The sequence below is a fragment of the Hippopotamus amphibius genome, chromosome 1 (assembly GCF_030028045.1).
Source record: "Hippopotamus amphibius kiboko isolate mHipAmp2 chromosome 1, mHipAmp2.hap2, whole genome shotgun sequence".
Lineage (NCBI taxonomy): Eukaryota > Metazoa > Chordata > Mammalia > Artiodactyla > Hippopotamidae > Hippopotamus > Hippopotamus amphibius.
In genome coordinates, this window is record NC_080186.1 from 126,345,807 (window position 1) to 126,368,215 (window position 22,409).

A 22,409-nucleotide genomic window follows, 5' to 3' on the forward strand; every position below is an offset into this window, starting at 1 on the left:
TTTATATTAGTTCTTTTTCAGTATATCCTTTCCTAGTTGTTTTTTCCTATGAGAGGCTCTGAGTGGTAAAGTTTGTCTTTTTGTGTCTAAAAAAACCTTTTATTTCCCTGATTACTGATTGATAATTTGATCATAGATTGTTTATAAGTTGACAGTTGATCACTGATTAGCAATGAATAATTTGGTTGTAGAATTGTAGATTTAAAACCTATTGTCCCTCATCACTTAGAATCCTTTTGTTTTCTTGCATCCATTATTGCCTACGAGAAATCTGATGCCATTCTGATTCTCACTCCTTTTTAGGGAATCATGTTTTTCTTTTTGATAACTTTCAGAATTTCTCTTTATCCTTGTTGTATTTTTTACAGTGTCTGCTCAGAACTTGAATATTTTTAGACTGAGTACTTCTCTCTTCCTTAAGGTCTAGGAAGTTCTCAACAATTATGTAATCAAGTATAGAGCCTCTTCATTATTTTTTCTGTTCTTTTTCTTTTTAAAAAAACTTTATTTCTTTATTTTATCTTTTATTTATTGGCTACATTGGCTCTTTGTTGCCATGTGCAGGCTTTCTGTAGTTGCAGAGGGTGGAGGCTACTCTTCATTGCAGTGCACAGGCTTCTTATTGTGGTGGCTTCTCTTGTTGTGGCACACAGGCTTCAATAGTTGTGGCTCATGGGCTTAGTTGCTCTGCAGCATGTGGGATCTTCCCACCCCAGGGATCGAACCCTTGTCCCCTGTATTGGCAGGCAGATTCTTAACCATAATGCCACCAGGGAAGCCCGCTATGCTTTCCCTTGAACTCCACGTGATGCCGGCATTTCTGAATCTATCCCCCAGAAGCTTACTGTTTGTTTTCCCTCTCTTTTGCTCTTCATGTTGCGTTCTGAGACTTTTCGTCAGTTCACTCATTTATTCAATCAGGAGGGAAGATAAAAAGGAGGGAGGAGGACATGCTGCCTGAGTAAAATAACCTGAAAGTAAACTTACCTCTGCCTATAACTGCCTGCTCACATTCAGCAGTGCCCCTCCTCTATTTTAATTAGCTACTGGAAGGCTCATATGCAAACACCATGGATTTGTGTGCAATTGAGTTTCTGTTGTTGTGCTTTCAGAAGGATTTTTCAGAAGGATCTGCTTAAAGATGCTTAAAGATGTTGTCACCATAAATGTAGGAGTCCCAATTACGTGCCATGTTGCAAGCAAATCCAGATTAAGTCTCCGGTCCTGTTCTCATGGAAATTAAATTCAAATGTATCAGAAAGAAAAAAAAGTGAAACAAATAAGCAAAAAATGTCCGCCAACATTTTTGTGAACTCATTCCCAGGCGTGAAACTAGCTGGGGAATGACGCCAGGGAGATTGTTTGAAGATCTTCTGAGATCCCGCTTGTGACAAATCTAATTGAAATGCTGTCACATCTTAAAATTTGGGGAAACTTCATGTACCAGAGTTTGTTGTGATTGACGTGCTTGTCTATGTAGGTGACTTGGGTTCACCTCATGTTGGAAGGTGTGGAAGGCACTAGCTCATTGTATGCCAGTATGTGATCACAGTTCTCTCCATCCAGACCAGGTACCCTGGGGCCACGGACAGCGTGGTCCAGATCTTCTTTTACCAGCGGATCAGTCATCAGTGGAGACAAACTGACTTCTTTCCCTGTACTGTGACGTGTGGAGGAGGTGAGGAACAGAGTGTTCCTGAATATGTAGATCTCACAGTTAGAAATGACACATTTGCCTGTTTGAAGCTGGCTTTAAAATTAGTGTGGTGAATAGAGATGTGTAACCACACAGCATCTTACTCAGCGGCCTGGAATGCAGTGCTGTTAATGAATGCGATGTGCTTTCTTCTTGAAGACAGGCGACAGCTGGATGTAGAAAAGACCCTTTACTTTGAGCAGAGAGCTGGAAACATGTTTGCATGTCTCTCATGCACCCCAAAATAAAGGGAAAAAGGTAGGGCCTTTTTAATTCTTACCCATCGAAAAACCAGTCTCTCTTTCTTTTAAATTTATCCCCTAGCTCTCACACGCAGTTAGAGCGACGTTCTCATTTGGGCACCTAAGTTAAAAGAGAAGCTTTCCATTCTGGGAGGGACATTTATAATGGGATTCAGCTTCGTTCAGTTGGTTCAGTTCTTGGGAGGAGGATAGATGGTTCTCATATCTGGGTGCGCAAGGAAAGACATGATCAGTCCTGCTGGAAGCTTCAGTGGAAGCACCTGGCCATGAGACCATCCACCAAAGGTAGCGTTGGCTGTAAGGACAGAAGGAACACTCTGGCTCCTTTTGGGGGTCCCCCAACATCCCACCAGTTTTTGTACACCGGCAGAATTTCAGTACATTTGTTCATAATGTAGGAAGGCAATCTGCCTCATTTCTTTCCCTTTTAGTTGTCTCCGTACCTTTGACAAAATTAAAGAGGAAAATTCTCTCCCCAAATTATAAACACCTGTATGCTCCTTGTCTCCTAGAAATACGTTTCCATTTAGAGCAAAGATTTTTTTCTGTGACTCAAGGAGCTATAATCTCATGCTGCTTTTGTTTTGGGGAAAATAAAAACACACACATAAAACCCATGAGGAAAGCATTACCAAAATTGAAGTACATTAGTAATCAAATCTACGTGATTTGTGTAAATGGCATTTCAGAGTTTTGGGGGTCATCAGGAAAACTAGCTCGCTGGTCTCCAAGGTACTTGGATGGACTTTCCTGGTCTTGTCTGTGTGGGACACTTGACATTAGTTTGCAGAAAGAACCAAGACTGCCACTGCCTTCTGATGTTGTAGACTTTCTTGCCGATATTGGCACCCAAGTACTGTTTTATTGACTCCATTTGGACTTTCGTTCCTGTGGTTTTGACCTTGCTTTTTATAATACATACTAGTCTGTCCTTCTGCACTCAGCTTATGTTTAAGCCATGACTTGTAGAAAGCTGTGTAGTGGTTTATAAAATCAGATTCCTCTTGGCAATTGGGCCTTTAAATGTATTTTTAGAACTTTAGACCAGTCGACTAAGGCTGAGAACTTAACGTTGGGCTTTTTTTCCCCTAAAGAGCTCATTCTTATTTTGAAAAATTTCCTTTTTTTCCAACTTAACCTGACACTTACATAGTGACAGGAAACCTGGAATCAAAGGTTTCAGGAAATGGAAGCATCATTTTGTGAGCTGTTTTCTAAATGTACAAGCACTCATCCATGTGAAATGTTCACTTTCCTCAGAGACTATACAGATCGAATTTAATAGAACCAGGAATAAGTCTTCGTGCCTTCTTCTTTGAAGGCTTATGAGGCAGGGGAAGATGTAACGGGAGGATTTTGTTCCTCTCTGCACAGACGATGCTATTTCCCCAGTTAGAAAGTTGATGTCATCAGAGGTACCGTAGGTAGCCCAGGTCAGGAAATGAATAAAATGTACAAGCAATGGAATATTATACAGAAGAAAGAAGCGACAACTCAGTACAAGGGTAGAACTCAGAAATGCAATGTTGAGAAAAGCAGAAAACAGAACAGGATTTAAAACACAATATCATGTATTTAGTCAAAAAAGATACACAGAAAACAACATGACATACGACAGATGTATATTTAAGGACATGTAAACAGTAAATAGGTGTCTCTGGGGGATTGTCACGGGCGTGGAGATGGGAGAAGAGGAAATATACGGAAACAAGAGAGCCTTGCACAGTGCCGTGATGACAGTGGGGAGACGAGACAGTGAACTGTGGACAGTGAGTGACTGACCTTCTGTACCTGAGCTCCCAATGTTTTCAAAGGAGTCTGTTGTAACTTGTTACTTATGAGTGCTGAGAGTCACACAGTCAGTTCAAGTGGTCATTCCCAATCTTGACCACACATGTTAGTCATCTTAGAAGAAGCCGAGAGTCTTTTTTTTTTTTGCTGCTGCTGCACCATACCACCTAGCATTTGTCTAGAGATTGACATTTTTAACGAAGCTTTGCACACCTGATCTAATTTGCTCCCCACAGTAACTCTAAACCTAAAGTAGTAATAGCTCAGGAAACTGACAAGAGCGCTCAATCCAATTGTTAGCTCTCCACAGGTGCTTTGGTGAAAGAGCCTTACACCCCCTGGGGGTGAAGCAGTGGGCTTCTGCTGCTTCTGCTACCTGGCAGCCTGGGAATAAAGGAAGGACTGTATTTCTTTGGTTGCACCACAGTCGTGGCAACAGAAAGCACCCACTCCTTCCACTCTGACCCATGGAAATGCTGATTTCCTGGCTGCAGTGTTTCTTATTTAATTGGCCCAGGAAGGGACTGGGGCGTTGGTGTGTATTAAAGGCTCCCAAGCGGTTCTGTTGTACAACCAGGGTTGAGAACCACTGAGTTAAGTTCCTTAAAGAGGAAAACAAACGTGTGTGGCACGTGATAACTTTGCCAAGCAAAGCCCAGATGGAATGCAGTCTTCAGACTTTCCTGTTGTGCTGCTTTAGGGTGTCAGCTCAACTCTGCTCAGTGTGGATATCCACCTTAAGGGGGTGGTTCCTGCCCATTGCTGCCATTACTACCCTGAGAGTGTGAAACCAAAACCCAAACTGAAGGAATGCAGCCTGGATCCTTGCCCATCAAGGTTTGCATAAGTGCCCACACCCCTTTTCCTTTCAAAAGAACCACACCAACTGCAGCTGTGAGTGATCGAGCCTTGCCAAGCGGCACATTGCCATCGCGTGACCTTGAATGTGCACTGGTGGTGGGTAGCTGCATCACATTTATAACCATGGTCAGTAGCAATTAGGCTCATTGGCTCCCCTGTCTGGTTCTCTCCTGAGGACTATGTGTGCATGTGCTGTGATCTTTAACTCTGTACAATGAACCTCTTTGAGCATCTCCTGCATATACAGCATCGAAAGTTTTCATCCAAGCACAATGTGTAGTCCGTCTGCCAGCCATAAATAACAGCTCACCATTTTAGCTTTTTCAACTGGGTCACCGATGACGTTTGGACTTTTGAAGCGTACACATTCAATTCCCTATAAATAATGCGTTGTGCGAGGAAGTAAAAAGTTTTGATGCCAGAGCAGAAAAGCTATGCATAAAGGATCCTGCTGCATAATTTAGTACCTGGTGACTGGAATTGCCTGGAGAAGTTTCCTGGCTTTACTACAGTATCTTAAAATCACAGCATACTATCAAGTCCCACAATTGCCCAGCCGTCTGCCAGCTGGCTAAGGCAGGAGTGAGCCAGTGGAGAAGGAAGATTCTTAGTGGATTTCGTTTCCTATCACGAAGCTCTGCATGTCCTGTAATCCCAGGTGTACGTCATTATTCATGGAGGCCTTTTCCAAGGACAGGTTCTGTGAAACAAAATGGTTTTCTAAAGATCCTGCTACTAGAACAGTATGTTAATATCATTAATGTATTTTATCAGAAAGATGTGTTAAGATGACAAAAGGGAATAAACAGATTTATCTAAATTAAGAGAAACTCTTTCCTTTGATGTGTGCATACTACTGTTTCCATTTTCTACATTTTCATATAGAATTGTGTGTCAGAGATGTTCCTCAAAATTAAGGAGATTGTGGTTGAATTTGGGGGGAGATGGTTCACAGGGCTTGACGTGTTTAGTTTTTCATTCGAAAGAGCTGTGTCTTTTGGGATGTCACATCTGCACTAGTCAAATTAATAAATGTGTTAATTGATTAGAAATTCTCACAATGATTTCACTTGTCGCGATGAATTTAAAGAGACCATGCCCTATGACCACTTCCAGCCTCTCCCTCGATGAGTTACAGGTTTCCTTTTCCTTTCTGTAATGTGCTGTAATTAGTGTGGCAGGAACTGTAGTACCTGTAGCAATAGTCTAAAATCTAAGAGGGATACACATTAGACCCTTTACAGAAGCTAACAGAATACAGACTCCAACTCCATAATTAGAAAGATCTTTCTAAGAATTAGATGGAAGAGGCTGCCTCAAAAGATGATGTTTTCTGTCACTGGAGATGTCAAGCATATCTTAATAACTGGGTATTGCAGAGGGAGCGGAAGCATTGCAATTGATCAGAAATTTGCATTCCCTTTTATACCTCGATGACTAGGATGGTTCTTTCCAACTTTGATTTTCTGTGATTCCCTAGTCATGTTGTCCATTGATGTTTTATAGTTTAGAGACAGTTTGAAGATGCTTTCACACTCTTTGGTTTAATTTACGTGATTCTCACAGTGACCCCGTTGTGATCTTACACGAGGGCAGGTGTGTTACTCCCATTTGAAAATAACCTTTGGGTCAAAGGAGTTAAGTACCTTGTGACTGTCTGTTGCGTGTCACAGTTAAGATTGAAGTCTTAAGGTTCCAAGTCTGTGCTCTTTTAACTGAAGCACAGCTGTTATCCTGAGACTGTACTTTTCACAACCAACTTCGCAAACTTGAAACACACACCAAATAAATAATGTGTTTTTCCTCATTTGCTTTTGAGCTGAGAACATAATCCTTGGACTGCATGTTTGGTGTTCTGTGGAGGCGGGATTCAGAGACAGAGTTTTGTGTGTGTGGAGGAGTCCATGCACGGAGAGATACTGCAAGTGGAAGAATGGAAGTGCATGTTTGCGCCCAAACCCGAGGCTGTACAAACCTGCAATCTGTTCGACTGTCCCAAGTGGATTGCCATCGAGTGATCTCAGGTGAGGTTTGAGTAGATGCCACTTTTAATACAATCTCAGATGTTAGTGATTATTTGCTATGTGCCCAACACTGTAGTGGGCCACCTGGGGGAGGCAGAAGCTGTATTTGAACATGGTTCCTACTCCCAAAGAGCTTAGGAAGAGCCAGTTGGAGGACAACGTAAGCGAGCACATTGTAGGCATCAGTGCAGGTAAGAGTACTTCATTAAGAACCGTGGTACATCTGAAAGGAAGAGGCATTGGAGCAGAGTTGAGTGGGAAGTCTCTGTTGCCCTCGTAGTGATAGACCCATCGTTGAGATTTAAGCAAACAAGGGCCTAGAGAAGACATCACTGTGGGCTAGGGCCAAGCCGAGATGGCTGAGCAAAGACAGAAATGACACAGAATGACTAGATGTTGAAAAAGCCCTAATTCAGAGCCTCCTAGGTGGCGCAGTGGTTAAGAATCTGCCTGCCAATGCAGGGGACACGGGTTCGATCCCTGCTCCAGGAAGATCCCACATGCCACGGAGCAGCTAAGCCCGTGTGCCACAACTATTGAGCATGCGCTTTAGTGCCTGTGAGCCACAACTATTGAGCCCATGTGCTGCAACTACTGAAGCCCCACATGCCTAGATCCCGTGCTCCGCAATAAGAGAAGCCACGGCAATGAGGAGACCCCACACCACAACGAAGTGTAGCCCCCACTCACCGCAATTGAAGAAAGCCCGCGCACAGCAAAAAATGACCCAACACAGCCAATAAAATAAATAAATAAATTATATATATATATATACATATATATATATATTTTATTTTAAAAAAGGCCCTAATTCATCTGGGTTAAGGAGAGAACCCATTTCACTAAGAAGTGGAAGATTAAGATGGAGATGCTAAAACCGACACTAGAAGTGTGTTCTTGATCTGGTGGTAACTAAGAAGCTTGACTGTTTTTGTTGAAGAAAATAAATGTATTTTAAATAATTGAGGCAAGATAGACTGATGCTAGGAAAGGCCAGAGGCAGGCCACCTATTTGGAAGCCACGGAGGTGTCAGGTGGTGGGAAAAGAAAAAAGGGCAACACCGAGAGGTGTGACAAGTCCTCGTGTTAGGTTAGCTTAGTTTCCTCTCTCTAGGGAGACAAGCAGGTAAACCTCTGGAGCAAATACGGTGCAGTTGGATTAGTCAAAACATTGCAGGTATTTGGATTTAATATTTTAATCTTAAAGTTTTAATTTTCTAGAGGGTGAGACAATTGACTCGTGTTTCTTTAGCTATTTGGAGTGATCGCTATGTATTTAGTTCAACACATACATGCATTCATCCACTTATTTATCTGTTTATTCATTCAGTGTGTCAGCTGTCATCCTAGGAAGTGAATGTCTTGCTCCTACCCCCCCAGAAGCTCAGAATCCAGTTGCAGAAACAAACATGCAGATAAACAGCTGTGATGCAGTGTAATCCTCCCGGGAGCGGTATCATGTCCTGTACGACAGGCGCACAGAGGTGGGGTGACTTACTCCACCTGAAGGTATCAGAAGGCTTCTAAAAGGAGGGAGTGCTTGAACGGAAACTTGAAGAGTAGAGATAAGTGAGTTTTCTGGGTGAAAGACCCACTTCCAGCCCCAGTTTTTAGATGCTCTCTCATCACAGTCCTTTTCCGATATCCCTGGCTCAAAATCATCGCCTGCTACTGCTTCATTTGTACTTATTAGGGCAGTCGATGCTAGGGCAGTAGTAGTTCACATACCAGAAGACGTGTTGAACATTGCATACCCCTTCATATATATTTAGGTTGACATCTACAATTTTTACCACAAGTTTAAATAAAAAATATCAAAGAATGTCATTTCCAACACTTTGTGAAGGCTGACATTTTACAATAAAAGTGTTATAGCATTTTAAGAAGTATGTCCAGTAGAATGTAAATGTCTTGATGGTTTCTGTCTTTGCCATCTTCCATTTTCGAAAAACACACGAACAAGCTCTTCTTGTATATTTGAACATTTTGTATTATTTTCCCCTTGAACTCACATTTTCAAACCCCTCGCTGCCCCCACACAGAATTTTATCCTAATAGAATGTACTTTTATGCTTTAAAGTCTTTTATTGGTTACCCTGTTCTGCTTTCCTGCAAGAAAATATGTGTAACAATTGAAATTAATTTATTTGAATTGCCTATTGCCATAGGCTTTTTGGTTTTGTTGTTGTTCTTGTTTTGGCCGCATTGGGTCGTAGTTGTGGCATGTGGGATCTTTCATTGTGGTATGCGGGCTTCTCTCTAGTTGTGGCTTGTGGGTGTTTCTCTCTCTAGTTGTGGTGCATGGGCTCCAGATTTTGAACTTTGCATCCAGTCTGTTTTCAAAGTCCTGGATTCTTTTCACTGTCAGTATTCTGAATTCTTTTTCTGGAAGGGTGCCTATCTCTACTTCATTTAGTTGTTTTTCTGGGGTTTTGTCTTGTCCCTTCATCTGGTTCAAAGTCCTCTGCCTTTTCATTTTCTCTATCTTTCTGTGGCTGTGGTTTTCAGTTGCACAGAATGAAATACTGCTGATACTGCTTGATACTGCTGTCTGCCCTCTTGTGGAGGAAGCTATCTAAGACGCTTGTGTGTGCTTCCTGATGGGAGGGACTGGTGGTGGGCAGGGCTGGGTGTTGCTTTGGTGGGCAGAGCTCAGTAAAACTTTAATCTGCTTGTCTGCCAGTGGGTGGGGCTGCATTTGCACCCTGTTGGTGGTTTGGCGTGAGACAACCGAGCACTGGAGCTTACAGGCTCTTTGGCGGGGCTAGTGGTGAACTCCAGGAGGGCTCATGCCAATGAGCACTTCCCAGAACCCCTGCCACGTCCCTGTCCCCACAGTGAACCACAGCTGCCCCCACTTTTGCAGGCAACCCTCCACCACCAGCAGGAAGGTCTGTTTCCGTCTCCTGTGGGGTCACTGCTCCTTCCCTCTGGGTCCTGGTGTGCACACTGCTTTTTGTGTGCCCTCCAAGAGTGGAGTCTGTTTCCCCCCGTCCTGTGGAGGCCCTACCATCAAGTCCCTACTGGCCTTCAACGTGTGATTCTCTGGGGATTCCTCCTCCCATTGCCAGACCCCCAGGTTGGGAAGCCTCACGTGGGGCCCAGAACCCTGACTCCAGTGGGTGGTCTTTTGTGGTATCACTGTTCTCCAGTTTGTGAGTCACCCACCCAGCAGTTATAGGATTTGATTTTATCGCGATTGCACCCCTCCTACCATCTCACTGCGGCTTCTCCTTTGTCTCTGGATGTGGGTGTCTTTCTGGTGAGTTCCAGTGTCTTTCTCTCGATGATTGTTCAGTAGTTAGTTGTAATTCCGGTGCTCTTGCAAGAGAGAATGAGCGCATGTCCTTCTACTCTGCCATCTTGAACCTTCTCTGGCCTGCAGATTTTAATTTCTAACACAAGCCAATACCAGTCTCTATTAACGCACGTAAAGAAAAATCTCTTTGGGATCCTTTTTCCTAAGTGTGAAGGGGCCTTGAACTCAAACAGTGAGAAAACCACTGTGGCTTATCCCCAGCCCTGATTGGTCCGTTTCTTGCCCTTGCTCACAGGGCACCACTGTGATGAAATTCACCAAAACCCCTATAAAGACCCCAGCTGGGCCCACTTTTGGTCCTTAGAGCCCAGGAAGCTGTTTTTGGTGACCTGACGGCATTGACCCCCAGCTAGTGTGTTTTTGCCTTGTTCTTGCCATTTTGTTGATTTTCTTCCTTTTTTCCTCTACTCTTTTTATTTTTCTCATTTTCCCCCTTTTTTTTTGCCTCTTTCTCATTTTTCTTTATTTTTGTCTTTTTATCATTTTCTTTTAGTTTTAATTTTTTCTTCTCAGTTTTTCCCATTTTTTTGTTTTCTTTTTGTCTTTTTTTGTCTTTTTTTTTCTTTTGTTCTTTTTCTCACTTTATCTTAGTGTTTTTTAGTTACTGTAGCTAGTATTAGTATAGTTAGCATAGTTAGTATCGTTGGAATAGTTAGTGTAGTTGGTATAGTTAATAGTGTATTAGCATAGTTAATATAGTTAGCACTGTTAGTACTGTTAGTATAGTTAGCATAGTTAGCATTGTTAGTTAGTGTAGTTAACCTTGCTAGTTAGTGCAGTCAGTCAGTGTAGTTAGTCGTTCATTATGATGCAGGGCTTCACGGCCATCTCTGTTAACCAGGAGGCTCATGTTGAGAAATACCAGATCCTCCATACCATTGGTGAAGGTACGCATGCCAAGGTGAAGTTGGCCCGTCACATTGTGATTGGGACAGAGGTGGCCATCAAGGTCATTAAGAAAAGGGCCCTGACGTCCTCTGGGATCCCGGCACCTTACCGGGAAGTTGAGAGCATGAGGGCTCTAGATCACCCAAACATCGTTAACCTCCTGGAGGTGATTGACACCGAGGAGACATTATTCATCGTGATGGAGTACCTAAGTGGGGGGGACATGTGGACCCACTTGCAGGACCACGGCCGCATGACAGAGGCAGAGGCCCGAGGCCCGTTCCGGCAGCTGGTCTCCGCCCCGCAGCACTGTCACCAGAGGGGCATCGTACACCGAGACCTGAAGCCAGAGAACCTCCTGTTGGATGCCCAAATGAATGTCAAAATCAGTGACTTCGGGCTTAGCAAGAAGTGTGAGGAGGGGGAAAGGTTCGAGACATCATGCGGCACCCTCGCTTACGCTGCCCTAGAAATGTTCCTGGGCGAGAGCTACTATGGCCCAGCGGTGGATGTGTGGAGCTTGGGAGTCATCCTGTACACAGTGGTGACCGGGTCCCGGCCCTTTAGGGGAAGATACTTTGGAGATGTTCGGCAGCAAATACTAGGAGGGCAGTACTGCATTCCACTTTACCTGCCACCACAAATCAGAACGCTATTTAAGATAATGATTGTCGTCAACCCAAGTGACAGAAGCAGCACAGAGGACCTCCTGAGGCCTCCATGGGTGAACATGGGCCAGGAGGAGCCACTCCAGCCAGCCTGTGAAGAGAACCCGGGGGTGCCAGTGGCGAAGACTCTGGGCTCCAGGAGGGACCAGATGCAGGAGTCAACAGGCAGCGAGAGCTCCGACGACCCCGAGGTGGGGGGCAGCCTCAGCACTGTCGGCAGTCCGTGGGCCTGGTCTTCAAGTGGGCCCAGTAGCTTTCACTCTGAACCCTCCCGAATCCCTGAGGTGTCCTCCCTGAACCTCGACTGGTTGTACAGTGCAGGAGACGGGCTGCTGCCCAAAGACCAGGAGTCAGGACAGATGACCAGCAAGCCCACCTGTCCCCCACCCAGCCTGGGGGCGAGGACTGCCACCCCCAGCCCAGCGTCTCAGTGCGGCCCTGGGGCCTTCTTCTCCACCAGCAAAACTGGCAGCAAGACTGGAGCCCCAGAGGAAGCAACTGCCCCCCAGGTGTGGCCAACACTGGAAGCTCCTCCCACCCTGGGCAGCCTGAGTGTGTGTCCCAAGCCACTCCCTCTGGCCAGAGCAAGAAACAGAAGAAGGGGGTGGCTGGGAGAATTTGGAACTGTATTGTAACGCATCTCTGCTTCAGGCTGCCCAGGAGGAAACGATCGAACAAAAGTTAAGCCCATGTAAATAAATGCCATGGGTGACCAAAGGAGGTCAGGTTGCCGCGCTCTCTGGGACCTGGTCCAGTGGACGACGACAGTGTTCTCTGCGCTCCGTAGACGACCTAAGAAGGGCAGGCTGGCATGCTCCGTGGGACCCGGTCCAGTGGACGATAAGAGTGTTCTCTGCACGGGACTCAAATCCAGCACCTCCACGGCTGTCAGAAGAATTCTTTCACCCCCCCCCCCCCCAATGTGATTCTTCCAATTCTTGTTACTAAACGTAATTGTTAATAAGCTGTTCTGCATCCTCCCTGCACAGAATTGGGGCTCTGCTCTTTCCAGTTTGAGAAGCGGATGGTCATGTAGTCCTTGGAGTTATTCAGAACAACTAAACAGAAAGACGACCTAAGAGAATTAGTACGACGAGTCCCAACAGCAGCAGTTGCTGCACTGCAGAGCAGAAGTGCAGAAAGCGTGTATTGCCTTTCTGCACTGACATTCCTGAACATTGCCAGAAGGCCCGAGGGGAATGTGGGTCCCTGCGGCCTGTGTTAATTATGACCGAGAGGCCCATGATAGGACAACAAGGTCCTGTGAAGCAGCCTGTGTGCGCTGTGGTCAGGTCCCCGTGCAGCTGAGTTTCCTGACTATCACGTAGGGGTCAGGCTCTCCCCTTCCCCCTTGGGGAGGAACTCTGATACATGGTTTTTTTCTTTTTTTGTGTGTGTTTTTTTTTTAACGTGGACTATTTTTAAAGTCTTCATTGGGATCTCAGCTCCCCAAACAAGGAATGGATCCCACACCCGCCCGTGTCGGAAGGAGAAGTCTTCACCCCTGGACAGCCAGGGAAGCCCCTTTCTTAATTGTTTGCTGTGTGCGTGTGATCACAGGGACTGGATGGTGATCCTGAATGACTCTACTATCAAAATACGAGATGCGTCAGCATCACGTGGTTCCCCGGTTCTGCAAGTCCTTGAACACACACGTGACTGGAACAGGGTCTTCTTCCCAGAGGCCTGTCTTCGGGGCCACGTGCTCTCGGAGGCGTCACCTGCACAGTTCCATTGGCTCTGCTGTGCTGACCTGTCACTTGGCGACTGCAGAATCCTTCACCACGAGACACAGAGCACTCTGACTACGCACCCGTGAACCACCTAAGAGCAGAAACCACAGGAGGTTAGTAAGGACCAGCGCCAGAGATCCACCTCCTCAGCCAGGCCTGGGCACTGGTGGGGACCCAGACTGGGAGCTGGGCGAGTGCTCTGGGGCGGGGTAACCAGCCCTTCCCCCCACAGGGACAGGGACCCCTTTCTCTTAGAGAGGTCTGGACCTCAGAGGGTGAGAGTTGTGCCTTGGGACCTTGCCCTTTCTTGTCAGCAGAGAGAGTAACATTTGTTTGGTGGAGATTTACAAGAACATCATTACCTGACCATGACCTGACCTCAAGAACAAAGGAGCTGACACCTGGAATTTTGCAGCAACTAACCACACCCCTCGCTCACCTTTCCCATAAGAGGGCTTTGCTGAAAGCTTTTGGGTTTTGGTGGGGGTTTCAGGAATGAGCCACCCACCACCTTGCATGGCCCTGTAATAAACCGTTCTCTGTTCCAAACGCAGATGTTTTGGTGTTGTGTGGCCTCACTATCCTTGCGTTTTGGTAACAGCTTCAGAGAGTCGAGCTAGGGCAAAATTGGGTGAAAGTTTCAAAAGGGTGGATTTCAACTCATTGAAACCAAAGGGAAGAAAATATTATTAAAGCGCCTATGGGCTCTTGTGCTGAAAGATATTTACATATTTACATGTTATCTTATGTAGCTGTTACCTTGTTCCCCATTCTTTTTTTTGGCCACAGCAACAGCGTTCAGAACTTCCCTGACCATCTATTGAACCCATGCCCCCTGCGGTTGGAAGGGCAGAATCTTAACCACTGGACCACCAAGGAAGCCCTTGTTGCCGTTCTTGTAATGAAGAAACCAACGTCCTCAGGGTTAAAAAGGTATGGTCGCATAACTAACATGCCAGTAAATCTGGGGTTGATTCTAGATTTATCTGGCCCTAAAGTTCATAATGATTTCAGGAGACTGAACTTCAAGTGGACACCGTGAAGATATAGAGTGCTCTGTCACTTGAGGTGTTCAGTCTGCTGCCAGGATACTGCAGAGCAGGGGTTCCTGAGCTGGGCCCCATGGTGTTCTCCAAGGCAACCATGGACTTGGGTGGGGAAAGGATTACATCATCATCGTCACGAAGCTCCAATGGATAAATATGTAGGTCACAACATATACTAGTATTAGCAATACCTGTGATTTTGTTACCAATAAAAACCATAGCTGTTTTTGAGTAGGAAAGTTAGAAACTTACACTCATCTGGAAACAACTCCATGCTTGTTTTGCTGTTGTGAAATATGCTGGTTGTGCGGAGAAAAACAGGATGACCTAACAATTCAATGTAACTTTAAGATGTTTTGCTAAAAATGGAACGTTCTGCACCTGCTCTTGTAAGTTTCTGCTTGGAAACGTCCATGCTCTGTAAACATGTGCACTATAAAAGTAAACCTCACCCTGAGTTCGGGGCCCAGAGCTTTGGAGCCTTAGCTCGTCTGGTGCCGCCGGCTTAATAAACCTGAGTTCTCCAACCCTCCGAGTGTGGTGCTTGGTTTCTCGAAGCACCAATTTCTGCAATATTTCCACATGACATGAAAATTGCAGCAGGCATCTAAAAATAGCAGTTATATTCACCAGCATTTCAAAATCAATTGTACTAGTAGATCCTATTATTTAGTGTGTTAATAGAGGAGCAAATCTCTTACTATATCACACATTTATTTTTTATTATTACTTTTTAAAGGTTTATTTATTATTCATTTGGGTTTCTTTCTTTTTTTTTTTTTTTTTTATGGCTGTGTTGGGTCTTCATTACTGTTTAGTTGCAGTGAGCAGGGGCTACTCTTGATGTCGGTGCACAGGCTTCTTATTGCAGCGACTTCTGTTGTTGTGGGACACGGGCTCTAGGGGCACGGGCAGCCGTAGTTGCAGCACTCGGGCTCAGTAGTTGTGGCTCGCGGGCTCTAGAGTGCAGGCTCAGTAGTTGTGGTACACGGGCTTAGCTGCTCCACGGCATGTGGGATCTTTCTGGACTAGGGTTGGAACCCATGTCTCCTGCATTAGCAGGTGGATTCTTAATCATTGCACCACCAGGGAAGTCCCTATAGCACACATTTTAAAATAGTTCAGTAACTACATTTCACTGTAATTGGTTTCCAATTATAAAGTAAATTGGAAATATATCTTATGTATCTTATATATTTCCAATTTGTAATCAAATTTATTTTATCGATTTAAAACCGTTGTTGTGAGAAGGCTTCTCTAGACCACAGAGGGGTCCGTGGCAGAGAAATGTGAAGGACCTCTGATGTAGAGGGATCTAGAGTAGATGATCTCTGTTGTTTGTTCTGGCTGTGAAAGTGTATGACTCTGTTGTTTCCTAGGAGTGGGTAAAGGCTTGAGAGTACTTAATAAATATGGACAAATTTCCCAGTTGAATCCTTGGCACTTTGTGGGAATCAAGAATTGACATAAAGCAGATTTCTTGGATCAACTTCCTGCTAGTTATTCTAGCATGAATTTGCTGCTTCCTGGGGGACAGATGATTCTTACATGAGCTCCTCCTTTGAAGAACACAGTGGGCACTGGGAGACAGGTCCGTCAAGGTGCCTACAGTATCCACAGCTATTCTAAGAATATGTTCCTAGGGGGATTTCCCTGGTGGTCCAGTGGTTAAGACAGTGTGCTTCCACTGCAAGGGGTGCAGGTTCAATCCCTGGTCGGGGAACAAAGATCCTGCATGCTGTGTGGCCAAAGAAAAAGGAAGAAGCTTGGGCTAAGACTAAGGTTTCTCACCCTCAGTCCTATTGACATTTTGGGCCAGATCATTCTTTGTGCTGGTGGGCTGTCCAGTGCATTGTAAGGATGTTTAGCACATCCTTGGCCTCTACCCACTAGATGCGCCCATTGTGACAACCAAAACCAAACAAACCAACCAACACAATGTGTTCTAAAACACCTATTTTGTTTCACTGTGTGACCCTGCCTCCCACTTCTTCTCCAGGGCACAGGTCTCAGATCTGGTGTGCACATTTGCACAGGGCAGTGAGCTGTACAACCCTATGCACACCTCCATTTCCTCCTCAGTAACACGAGGTTGATAACAGTGTCTGCCTCATAGGTTTGTGCTCAATAAATGCTACTCCTGTTTGTTTTTTAGCTTTGGTTTGGGTTTTTGTTGTGTAATGTGGATTTTTGCATTGTGAACTAAAATATTGCCTGCCATATCAGTTAACAAAGGTTTTTGCAGGCATTAAGCCATCACATTACAGCCTCCCCGATGGTGCACCCTGAGGGGACTCAGGATGGAGAAAGCACAGGATGCTGACCCTGTGATCTCAGGCAGCCCAGACTCTTGCATCTTCCCGTACAGAGAAAAGCACTAAATTCCTTAACTCGGGATAGCTGGTGTTCTTTGGTTAATGGTAATCTTTTGATGTTGCAACTACCTGGTCTTTGGTTGCAAAAATTCTTATATATCTTGCCTCGCCCCTCCCCCTTTGCCTCTTCAGAACAGTTTCGCAGCATTATCTGCGATCCTGTGTTCCAAGCTTGAAGTCTTCTGAATGTCCGCCGAGTAAAACATACCTCTTAACTTTTAGGTTGTGCATTTTTTTCAGGTGGCAGCACCACTGGTCAATTATCTGCTAGGGACTATGCTACTCGATCATTCTTCAGTCATTTAACAAGTATTTTTAGAAAGTATGTACTGGGATAGTCACTGCTGAGTGCTGCGAAGCATGACAGCCATGGACTTATCCTCATAGAACTAATGGTCCAGTGCGAGAGCAAGACAGGCAGATTGTGGTAAGAGCTGTGGAGAAGAAAGAGAAGGAAATAGAAAAGCACATAGCACAGAGGCCTGGTTTAGTTTGGGGCCTAGAAGGTTTCCCTGAAAATAGGTGAATAGAAATAACGAAGTGAAAAGAGAGGGAACAGTGTTCTAAACAGAGGAAGCAGTATGTGCAAAGACCCTGAGTCAGGAGAGAGAATGCATACCGAAGGGACCAAAAAAGACCAATGTGGATGGAGATCCGATGACCAGGCTGGGCGACACAGCAGTGAGTCCGAAGGGCAGCCTGAGACCCAAGCACCGAGGGCCTTCTATTCCTTCACTCCTGTATTCGTTCAGGCAGTAAGTAGGTCCTGGGCACTTACTGTGTTCAAGGCATTATTTTAGACATTGGTGGTGGGCGGGGGGGGGGGGGGGGGGGTGGGAATGAACAAGGTGGACACAGCCCCTATGCTAGGAATGTTGACCTTTGTCCTAAGAATGATGGGAAGGCATGGGAGGGTTTTAAACAGAGGAGCATCACGATGAGTTTGTATTTTAAAAGTCGGTTCTGCTTATAGAGTGAACAAGGCATGCTAGGGCGGCTTCCGGAGTGGTCCTCGTGAGGAATGATGATCGCTTGGACTCCGGTGGTAGCATTGGGAAATTGACAAGAATGCACAGAAGGGAGAGGAAAGGGGGAGTTTAGGATGCAGTCCTTGTGACCTGGAACACTGGGGACGGATCAGATTTGGTGGAGACCATGAGTCTGACTTTGGACATTTTTTAAACTATTGATTTGTGTCGTCTATGACATAGAAAAGTTATTAGTGGTTTTACCCCTGGGGGTAGAGTCTAAGGAGCTGTGCTTTTAACAAGTGCCTCTTGCGATTCTGGCCCACTGCCTTCTCTCCTAGGTAAACCCAGGGAACCAGCTTCACTGTGCTCTTAAGGAACATTGTGAGTGCAGGAAGTTGACTTGAGTAGTGAATAAGAGCAGAAGATCTGAAATCAGACTATCTGAGTTTGAATTCTGCCCCTTGTAACTGTGTGGCCTAGGGGAGTTTTTCCATCTGTGAAACAGAAATGAATCATGGTGACCTCATAGGTGACTGTGATGTGACCTACATAAAGCACTTAGCAGAGTGCCTGGTATAGTAGATGCCAAACAAATCTTAGCAGTTGAGTTATTAAATCCAAATGACTGTGCGTTTTAAAGCAATCAGTAACCTGGTACCAACGAGATAAGAGTGACTACACATACCTCGAGGGGCAGTCCTGGATGTTACAGGGCTGGGACCCAGCCAGCGGCTTCTGGAGGTGATCACAGGAGGCCTCACTCACTTCCTGCCCATTGGCCGTCAGGCACTGGGGTCTCTGAACTCAGGCTCCCAAGTGGCCACAGGTGGCAGAACAATGTGTCCAGTTACCAAGCTCCCAGAAAGTCTCTGCAGAAAGAAAATGAATGTCACACAGCCCCTGGGAGGCTGAGAAATGATGATGGACTGGAGATGATCTGGCCAAAGACTACCATGAGCTGTTTTCTGGTTAGCGGTCTGTCTGGTTCCCTGAAAACAGAGAAAAAGCCATTGTGCAGTGCAAGGGTGTCTTTTAAATCTCCTTTCCCTCGACTTGCTTATTATAATAACTGATGGGAATGGGAGCCAGAATGGGGCCTTTGGACCAGAGCTTGGGAGAAGGGCTATGGCAGCCCAGCTAGATCTGCCAGAAAAATCCCAGAGAGAAGGAGGAGGTATTCTGTGCAGTGGGCTGGTTCCTCAGGACTCTCCAAGCAGAGCCAAGAGGACAAGAGAGGAGGGTCTCTCAGGGGATGCCCTAAGGGGTTCTAGTTCTCAAAAGTGGATCAGGCTGAGAAATGAAAGATGGTTTAGCAGGGAGCAGGGATTAAGCAGAAAGGTTACAGATGCATTTCCATTCCATTCTTACTTTTCCATTAATTCTTAATCTAAACTTCAGATGAGTTCTGAAACTGCATACATAATTTGTCATGGAAACATCTGGAAAGGTGAAAATGGGAGTTTCCTTTAGGAAAGTTGAAGCTCACTGCCTCCAATAATTATGGCTTTTTTTTTTTTACTTTAGTCTCCACTCCAAGCAGCCTTTCCCTTCCCTTTTGACACTTGGTGAAAAGATGAGGTAGGACACGATGATGACAGATTTGTGTATGGTCACAGAAAGTGCCAGATTTCCTTGTAATAATCACCAGTAATTGATAGCTACCAGCTGTGTCCACAGGCTCCCTCACAGAGCAGACTAGTTTCTTTAACTTAATCATTTTCCAGTTTTTCCTTCTGATTTTGGAATTTTTGTCCTAAGGTGCATATGGTATCATTTGCAAAGCAGAACAGAATGTATTTTTAGCTGGTTCCCCAGGATTACAGATGATTTAAAACAGTTTTTAAAAATAGCTAAGTTTATTGAGAATTTTCCAGGTGATTGGTACTGAGTTAAACACTTTAACCTCAATTTTTCCACTTAATCCTTATGGCCATCTTGTGAATTAGATTATTTTTACTTGCCCAGGTAGAAACTGAAAAAAGCGAAGTGACTTTCCCAAGCTCCATCAGCTTGATTGGAACCCAGTGTGTCTGACTCAACTCTAACTCTTTCTACTATGTCCCATTTCACCAAGACACCTTGACAGGTCAAGGCAGGACACACATGCATTTCTTTAAAAAAGAAATGTGTTTTTTTACTGAGGTATATAATTCATACACAATAAAATGCTCAGGTATGAGGTGTGCAGGTTTATGAGTTTTCACAACTGTAGGTACTTATGTAACCATGATCCAAAGCAAGGTATGTAACATTTCATCACCTGCAGTTTCCTCCAGCCTCTTTTGTAATCAGTTCCCTTCTCCTCCCAGGCAACTACTTCTTCATTCCTATTAATATACATCAGTACTATCTGTTCTTGGCCTTCATACAATATGTACTCTTTTGTGTTTGGCTTCTTTTACTTAGCATAAAGTTTTTGAGATTAACCCATACTGTTGTGTATATCAGTAATTCATTCTTTTTATTGCTGAAGAATAGTCCGTTGTATGACTATACCATAGTTTGTTTATCCATTCTCCTGTTGATTGATATGATGAAGTGAGGGCTGCTATGAACATTTTTGTATGAATTTTTTTGTGAACATGTTTTCATTTGCCTTGGGTAAATACCTGTGAGTGGAATTGCTGGGTCAAGGGTAGGTGTAGGCTTAACTTTATTAGAAACTGCCACACAGCTTTCCAACATGCTTGTCCTGTTTTGTCCATTGATCCGTGATGCATGAGAATTTCAGTTGCCTGCCAAAATGTTACATCATGGGTCTTTTTGTTTCCACTGTTCTGGTAAGTGTGATGCTGTATCTCATTGTGCTTTCAATCTTCATTTTCCTGATTCCCATCTGTAAATTTCTTTTGTGACCCTCAAGGCTTTTGCATGGTCTTTCTGGGGGAGGGGAGAGTTCATTGTTAACCTGTAGCAGTTCTTCATATATTCTAGATAGGAGTTCTTCATCAGACACGCATACTGCCAATCTTTTTCTCAGTCTGTGGCTTATCTGTTCACATTCCTGGTAGTGTCTTTGATGAGCAGATTTTAAAATTTTTGGTGCGGTCCCGTCGGGTACATTTTTTTTGTTTGGTTTACAGTGAGTGAGATTTGACACAAATGAATTTGAAAAGGAGTTCATATTCACTCCCATATAGGATTCCTCAGTGGCTTCTCATGTTTGAGGAATGAACTCTAGTCTTCACCTTGACCCTCAAAGCCCTGAATGACTTGGTCCTCAGCAACTCTCCAACTTCATCTCATAACCCTCTCCCTCTTCCTCACTGTGCCCCCATCGCATGAATCTTCTTTCTGTTCCTCGACCACACAAAGCTTGTTCCCACTTCAGGGTCCTTGCCCTCACTATTCCCTCTGCCAGAAATGCTGCTTCCTCGTCTCTCTGCATGGATGGCTCTATCCCATCTTTTAGGTCTGGGCTCCAATATCACCTCCTCAGAAGGCTTTTCCTGACTGTCTTCACAAAGGTAGCTTTGGCCAGTCACTAGGCATCTCACCACCTATCTTGTGTCTCTTCATAGCGCTTGGCAGAGAAATGTCTCATACATGTATTTGTTTGCTGGCTTATTGTCCATCTCTCCCACTGGAATGGCAAGTCCCTGAGATTGGACACGTTATGTATTAGGTACTCAAACAGTATTTGTTAAGTTGATAAATGAATTTCTCTGAAATGCTAACCACTGAAGGGTTGGCACATTCCATAATGTGCATGCATGTGTGGCAGGTGGTAGAACAATGCAGGTAGTTCCAAGAAACCTAATTTTTAAATATTCCAAAGAATTCCCCTTTACCAGCAATTTTAGCCTCATGAATACTCCATTTTTCAATTAATTGATTTGCAGGCGTTCTTTTGCTCTTTATGTTCCATGCCACATGGAACTTCTCTCTGCCTTTGCACATCCTGATTTCTCTGCCTGGCACTTTCTTCCTCCTCTTACCAGAACAAAATCATGGCCTATATGGAAACCTGGTTGACTTCTCCAGAGAGCCTCAGGGACCCTTCCTCAGTGCTACCATTTCCTTGGTACTTTGGTCGTCCTATTACAGCACTTGTCACACTGCTTCAGAATATCTGTTTACATGACCACCTCCTTCTTTAGACTGTGAGCTTCTCACGGGCTAGGTCATCTCTGTATCCCCAGCTCTGGCAAGAATAAGCACTGGGCAAGTGTTTGTTGAATGTAGCTATGTTTGTGTCTGCTGTTTGTGTCTCTCTAAAATTCATGTGTCAGATCCTAACATCCGATGTGACAGCCTTAGGAGGTAGGCCTTTGGGAGGTAATTAGGTCAAGAGGGTGGAGCCCTCATGGATGAGATTAGTGCCCTTGTATAAGAAGCCCCAGGGAGCCCCTTCATTTGGACATAAGAGGACACAGTGAAAAGATGACTGCCTATGAACCAGGAAATGGGCTCTCACCAGACACCGGATGTGATGATGCCTTGATCTTAAGCTTCGCAGCCTCCAGAACTGCAAGAAATAAATGCCCGTTGTTTATAAGTGACCCAGTCTATACTATTTTGTTATGGTAGCACAAACAGACTGAGACAAATGTTGAATGAATGGACAGTAGTGCACGTAATAATGCTAGCATTATGTTGAAAAGAAGAGGAAAAATGTGTCATATAAATATCCCTAGATAATGATGTCATAAATGACATGAGCTGGCTTGTTCATGGGAGACTCAACACTACTTTCCCCTTCTGTGCTCTCCCTGCACCTGCATTTCTAGAATCTCTGTCTGCAGAGTTATATTCTATAGGATATATTCTGAAA

General features: G+C 44.7%; 1 protein-coding gene across 9 annotated transcripts in view; it reads left to right on the forward strand.

Annotated features, from left to right (window-relative positions):
• The window catches only part of LOC130848966 (serine/threonine-protein kinase MARK2-like), an 88,036-nt gene that overhangs the window by 23,370 nt on the left and 42,257 nt on the right, over positions 1–22,409 (forward strand). For 3 of the 9 annotated variants that reach the window (XM_057727474.1, XM_057727460.1, XM_057727465.1), the window contains exons 5-7: positions 1,567–6,635; positions 7,966–13,356; positions 14,033–14,176. In XM_057727474.1, the coding sequence (XP_057583457.1) occupies positions 10,760–12,145 (1,386 nt within the window). In that variant the 5' untranslated portion in view covers positions 1,567–6,635; positions 7,966–10,759 and the 3' untranslated portion in view covers positions 12,146–13,356; positions 14,033–14,176. Of the gene's footprint in view, positions 1–1,566; positions 6,636–7,965; positions 13,357–14,032; positions 14,918–22,409 lie in introns of those variants that run through there. The other 6 variants (XM_057727517.1, XM_057727491.1, XM_057727481.1 and 3 more) reach the window with 6 other exon arrangements.